A 6,943-nucleotide genomic window follows, 5' to 3' on the forward strand; every position below is an offset into this window, starting at 1 on the left:
CAGGTTAGTTCTCATCTAAACTTGGCCTTTCTACTGGTGTATTTATTTGAAATGACAACTCACCAATGTAAACTGGGAATTCTCCACTGTGCAACTTTTATTTTTTAGAAAAAAAGCTTCCAATCGGAAACTTGTAATGAAACTCAGTTTTGGTCCTTTAAAACCCGAAAGTTACAAAATTGAAAAAATTCTGATTGTGTCATGACCCAAGAAATACTGTACACACCTGTCTCCACAAATGTGTTGTTCAAATGTTATCCCATTGTCTTTTGTTACAGAGGCTCTTAGGAAAACCAGATCTGGTGTACTATGTACACTTTTGGCCTTTTTTGCAAAAAGATAATAATTATACTAAAAGATGCTCACAGCTGGTTTCACTTCTCTCATTCTTGGGATGAAGGGATTATCTTCTAATGAAAGGTTGGACACGTTTAATATATACCGACTGGAGTTAAGAGGAACGAGAGATCTTAAGAAGATCATACTGAAATTTTCAAGATCCTAAGGGACTTCTCAGAGAGATTAACATGATGATGTTTCTCTTATGACAGAGATTTGAATCAGGTGCCACAGTGTGGAGTTCTCCTCTTAACAAAGCAGATAATTTTCTTTCAGCGAATTTATTTAAGGCAAAGTTAGATGGATTTGTGATTGACATAAAAGTCAAGGATTATGGAAGGCAGCCAGAAAAGTGAAGCTGAGATCATTATGAATCCACCATAATTATATTGAAGGCAGAGTAGGCTCAAAGGGGTCTAATTCTCCATTCTTGGCTTATGAACAGTGAAATCAACAACTAATCAAAACCTTATTACATTTGAAAGTAATAATTGTTGGTTTTCTAATGCCTACATTTGTACATGGATCCTTATAGTTCACTTTATATTTTATTTCATTTACCAGGAGCCAATTTTCAGGTTTGAATCATTAACTAAAATTAGGAGGAATTAGCAAGACGAACTAATTTGCCTTTAAATTCACCTAGCTCATAATTCATTCATAATAGCAACCTCAACACATAACTTGACTGTAGCTCTCTAATGCTTCAGTCAAACTGGCAATGCTGGCAGAAGTAACATCAGACACTCAGCACAGCAAGATGGAGAAAAAAAAACGAGGAATGAACCAACAGTTATGAAATGGCTGGAATTAAAACCAGAGGACAAAATCTACAGACCTATATGGTCCCATTGCCCAAAATGGGTGACATGGCAGCATGATGGCTGTGGTTAGCACTGCTGCCTCACAGCACCAGCATCCCAGGTTCAAATCCAGCCTTGGGCAACTGTCTGTGTGGAGTTTGCACATTCTCCCCGTGTCTGCGTGGGTTTCCTCCGGGTGTTCCGGTTTCCTCCCACAGTCCAAAGATGTGCAGGTCAGGTGAATTGCCCATGCTAAATTGCCTGTAGTGTTAGGTGCATTAGTCAGAGGGTCGGTGTGGACTGGTAGGGCTGAAGGGCTTGTTTCCACATTGTAAGGAATCTAATCGAAATCTAAAGAAAGCCATCAAAGATATCTACCTCCTATCAATTGTGTAGCACATGCCACTTTCCTCACTCAAAGCTCAAGGAAGAGGGGACTGAGTCTATTCAACACTGATGCTCAGATTTAACAAATTAAACCAGATTTAATTCCTGGTTAGCTCCACTGCCAGTCTCAAAGCCTTATTTACAGAAAAAGTAACTCTGACAGTGCAAGAGAAACACAAAGACCTGGAAGTTCTACATAGTTGAACTTAGTGATAGTAGGGTTTGTCAAACCTTTAGGAATATTTTACTGCATGACTCCAAATAGCAAAATATTTCATAGAATGCGAGAACATAAATGCCATCTAATGTCAACATCCACTTATTGGTTGGCCAGTTCATCTATGTTAGTGAGCATGGTCATCACTCCACAACCAACATGGCCAACTAACTCACCCTAAACCCAATAACCACATGTGACCTTTCCCTGTGTCACAATGTGTAAAATCTACTTAAAAATAGCGAAAAAAGATTTCTCCAATGAAGATGGCCCTAAACCTTATAATTAAAACTCCTCTTCAGTTTGATCTACCAATTTTCTTCTTCCCCAGCATTCCGCAGGCAGACAATCTCCTGCACTACACCCAGCTAAAACAGGTTGTTTATACGGGAACTTATGAACATCAGTGCATAGTTACTGTGGCAAGATGCATCACAACAGCTCTAACCCTAGTCAGCTTCCCTGTAATGCATTTCTTAGGGAAATCCTGATGACAACCATGCATCAAAACCCTGAGCAACTTTCACTTCTCGGATTCGGAGGGAATGGGAGCAAATCTTCTCAGGCCAGCTCATGCGACTGAGGCTAAATAATGAACTTCCAGAGCCCGCTAGTCATCCATACACGCTGGAGGAACCCTAGTTAGGTGGTTTTTAAAAGTTGCACATTGGAAAATGATTGCCACATTTCACCCCATTCAAGTGAAGTTTATGCACATGCTACTTTGACTCTAATTTTGCATTAAGTCACCTGCCCACTTTAAACGATCCTACAGTTCTACTAGTTTGCCTGACAAGTTCCTGAAAAGGATGACATTTTTATCCTGAGCTTTTTAGTACAGTAATTCCATTAGGAATGTAGCAACAGGACAGAAAAGCTGCACAGCCGTAAGAGAGACTATTTACAATATCATTATGCCATTCATAATAATCAGTACTGTTGCGCTGCTGTTTTACAAAATATTCTGCAAGAAATACTTATAAAGAATACAAGCACATGTTTTATAATACCTACAAAGCATAATATATAGTGTCTATAGTGTTACAAAAGATTCATCCATAAGAGATTGGATAGTTGAGCATTATCTAGTTACATGATTATTTTTAGGCCAGGCAACTAAAACCAAACCTGCTTTCAACAGGTTCCATATTTATGCAAATTGGCAATATTTCTGTTAGAAATAAAATAAAAATCTTACAAGCAAGTTTTAAATTCTTTTTCTTAAAAAAAAAGCACATTTGTGATCTGTTGTACTCCCCTTCCCCTTAGAGGTTATTAGGGATTCACACAAAAATGCAATTTGTAAAGCCCTGTGTTGTTTTACCCGCTATTTTCCAGCGATTTGCCATAATCAAGCGTTGTCATCTCCAGAGGTCTAGAAGAAACAAACAGTAGTACAGTGCAATCTCAGAACACATGAACTAAATGATTAATATTTGTTTCTGCTTGAAGTTCAAGTATCCCTTTTATTTTTGGCTTATTTAATCATAAATTAAAATCTTAAGTGCATCTCACTTCGATTATAGACTTCACAAAGTTTTAAAGCATTTTTGCAAGCCACTCCAGGTAATTTGGATATCAATACATTTTTGTTTCTGTTCACAAAGATGATGGGACGTTTATTTTAAATTATACATGTGGCTTACATTTAGCTGTCAAGAGTGTGGTGCTGGAAAAGCACAGCAGGTCAGGCAGCATCTGAGGAGCAGAAGAATCAACATTTCAGGCATTAGCCTTTCATCAGGATGAAGGTCTTATGCCCGAAATGTTGATTCTCCTGCTGTGGTTTTTCAGCACCACACTCTCGACTCTGATCTCTAGCATCTGCAGTCCTCACTTTCTCCTAGATTATCTTTAGCTATATGCCAGCATTTTATTCACTTGAACAGTCAGATCAATTATTTGCACAATTATGATTTGCTTGTTTTTATTAGAAATAAGGTAATGAAGCCTGTAGAGTTTGACCCTTTGAAACAATGCAAAAACAAATATACAATCCTAATCCTTATTGTTTTTAGAATATGCTGAAGAAGGGGAACTTGCATTTATATAATGACTTCCATCACCATTGGATGTCTTAAAACGCATTACAGCTTTTCCTCTACAATGTTTCTCACGTGTAAAGACAAACCATACAAACTATTCCCCTCAAAATGGAAGCGATACATTTCAATCACTGAAGGACTCAGATCTGCCAATATTTAAATTACAAATTTGATTAGTGATATCCTATGTCTCGCCAGCCATTTACTTGCCCCTCAATGGAGTAGATTGTCACTTTGTTTGATTGGCAAGCTTTAAATTTATTGATTAGTCTTCTGCAATCGCTTCACAACCATTCACTGAGAATTACCTGAAGGAACTACCTGCCTAAAGGAAATCACTGAACACTACTGATCAGACAGAGACTTCACTTTACTGTAAAAGTGTAACCCACATTGATCTACGTCAATGTTGATGTTCCTGCATCAATTTGCCAATGATAAGGATATTTCAACATTTCATTGATGTTGGGAACTGAGCACTCCAATACCATCAGTACGTTATTGGACAGGCTGAGATCAAGATTGTTAGATGGAGAACAATAGGCAGTATGAGTAACTAAAGGGATTTAGACCATCATGCGGTAGTTGATAGAACCCTGCTTCAGAGTTGTAATGTTGTGTGTTCAATCCTGTGGGGGGAGTCCAGAACTAGAGGGCATAGGTTTAGGGTGAGAGGGAAAAAGTTTAAAACCTAAAAAACCTAAGGGGAAACTTTTTCATGTAGATGGCGGTGCATGTATGGAATGAGTTGCCAGAGGAAGTGGTGGAGGCTGGTACAATTACAACAGTTAAAAGGCATCTGGAGGGTATATGTATAGGAAGGGTTTAGATGGATAAGGGCCAAGTGTTGGAAAATGGGAATACATTTTTTTAGGATATCTGGTCAGTATGGATGAGTTGGACCAAAGGGCCTGTTTCCGTGCTGTACATTTCTAGAACTCTATGACTAAAATAGAGGCTTGTGCTTTAGTGCAGTGCTGAGGGAGTGCTACACTGTGAAAGTCACAATCCATTGGGAAAGAAGTTAAACCCAGTCCCCATCCAGTCTCTCGGGTAAACTTGACACTATTTTGAAAAGCATATGAATTCTAGCTAAAATGTATTCATTAACAAATATCACTAAAACTGGCCACTTCTACATTCTGGTCAGACACAAATTGCCTGACACGTTTCCCACAGAACAGTCATCAAAATTCAAAATCACTTCATTGGTTGTAAAGTATTTGAATGGTACAAATAATTTGGAAGATACTTTATATATGCAAGTTGTCCTTTCTTCAAGAAATAATTTATCAAGTGCTCAAGCAAGATGCTTTTGTCTGCAGATGTATTTTAAAACAAGCCAGCAAAACAGGTATACTTGCACAGAGTATAAATCTGTCCACAAAACATTATGCACAACACAGTAACATGCAATATAAAAGCTGAAATGTTAAAGAAAAAAATGTCAAGGGAGGATGGAAACAAATTTGCTGCTTCACTTGCAACACAAAAACCAATACTGTAAAAAGGTGAAAGCTAGCTGAAACAAGCAAAGGAAATGTAGCTCAGTTATTGCACAGTTCCAGAATAAATTGACAATTCCATTGTAACTGTTTAGTGATGAGAAATGTCCACAGAGAGATTTTAAAGTGTCATCATTTGAAGGTAACAACTTTGTCCAAAGTATGATCTTGCATTGTCATTCCAGACTTTTGAAAATTTGCAATTACCTACACGCAGTGTTATATCTAACAAAAGCTGACAAAATGAAACCAAACCAGATCACAAAACATCCTGCTTGCAAGCATTACATGCTGTGTTTTGGTGTATCCTGGAGATGATTGAACCTGAATAAATCTATCTTAAGTGACAAAGAACACTTGTGCCAATTAAAACTAGGAAATATATTACCAGCAGTGAACTCCTTACAAAGTGGAGCATTTGTCAATCTGCATGAATAAGGTTCAACCCACACTCAGCACTGATGCATCTAGAATCACCTACTTGTTTAACTTTTGTTAGGTCTTGATAAGGCTACCGGATGCCACGCTGCACGGCAAAAACATGCCAGGGAGGTACAGCTGATAGCGGGAATATGCCTCTTTGAAAAAGTCTCTCTCTAGCTGATCACAGAAATTAATATTGGGTCAGCATATGATGTTGGAAATAACAAATTGTGCAGGGAAGGCTATTAACAGTGAAGACAATGTATGTCACAAGAATCAATTTGCATATTTGGTTTAAAAAAAAGTCTTCACTTCCTTACTGTGTGTCATAATCAGAGACTGTGTAGGATATGCACATTTCCAAAAGTCTAACTGCTATGGTCCACAGTTTCTGCTAACTGCTACTACAGACTGAGCACGAAACAAGCAAAGTAATTCTCCTATCCAGTTGATTGGCAAATAAAGAAACAGAAACAGCAGGACATCTTGAGTGATACACAAAGCAAAGACTTCACCAGAGTGAGACCAGTCTACAAAGACAGAAAGAGACAGATAGTAACAGTGAAATTCCTGGAGGATGGCCGACTCTTCACTGGCACCTACCATTGATTTCATCTCCGCTCCACGCCCACCTGAACGCATTGCTTTCCTGCTGTCATCCATGAATTCCTGAAACAGGAACAAGAGAATGCAATGAAGTCAAAGATGTTGCTCAGAATCAGTAAAACTTGGCACTTCAAGCTTGTACAACAGTGGTCAACCTCCATTACCAAGGATAGTGGTGGGGGAGGTGCAGATTAGTAGTATTAAGAAATCAAAGATGTAACTACACACCCCATGGACATGCTGTATTAGTGAGTACAATGGGTTCTTTCTGGATTATTTATTTTTGGAGAGATGTCTCTTGATTAAACTTAAAATATAAGCCACAGCTATTAATTTAATCTGGGACAGTGTTTGTAGAGGAATAAGAGGAGAGATGTTCTTGATTAAACTTAAAATATAAGCCACAGCTATTAATTTAATCTGGGACAGTGTTTGTAGAGGAATAAGACGGTGTTATTTTCTGGGTCTGTAGATTGTGAAGGAGCAAAAATGGCCTTTGCAGTGATATGTATTTCTTGTCAGATGTGGGAGTTTAAAGAGAGTTTAAGGGTTACTGCGGATTATATCTGCCATAAATGCTGTTTGATGCGAATCTTATCAGATCGAGTGGATCAGTTG

General features: G+C 38.2%; 1 protein-coding gene across 1 annotated transcript in view; it reads right to left on the reverse strand.

Annotated features, from left to right (window-relative positions):
- Positions 1–1,411: 1,411 nt before the first annotated feature.
- The window catches only part of LOC122562581 (choline transporter-like protein 1), a 75,244-nt gene continuing 69,712 nt past the window's right edge, over positions 1,412–6,943 (reverse strand). Inside the window, exons 15-16 of the mRNA XM_043715544.1 lie at positions 6,323–6,388; positions 1,412–3,121 (exon numbers count right to left, since the gene is read on the reverse strand). Of these exons, the coding sequence (XP_043571479.1) occupies positions 3,098–3,121; positions 6,323–6,388 (90 nt within the window). The 3' untranslated portion in view covers positions 1,412–3,097. The remainder of the gene's footprint in view (positions 3,122–6,322; positions 6,389–6,943) is intronic.

Source organism: Chiloscyllium plagiosum, chromosome 2 (assembly GCF_004010195.1).
Source record: "Chiloscyllium plagiosum isolate BGI_BamShark_2017 chromosome 2, ASM401019v2, whole genome shotgun sequence".
NCBI lineage: Eukaryota > Metazoa > Chordata > Chondrichthyes > Orectolobiformes > Hemiscylliidae > Chiloscyllium > Chiloscyllium plagiosum.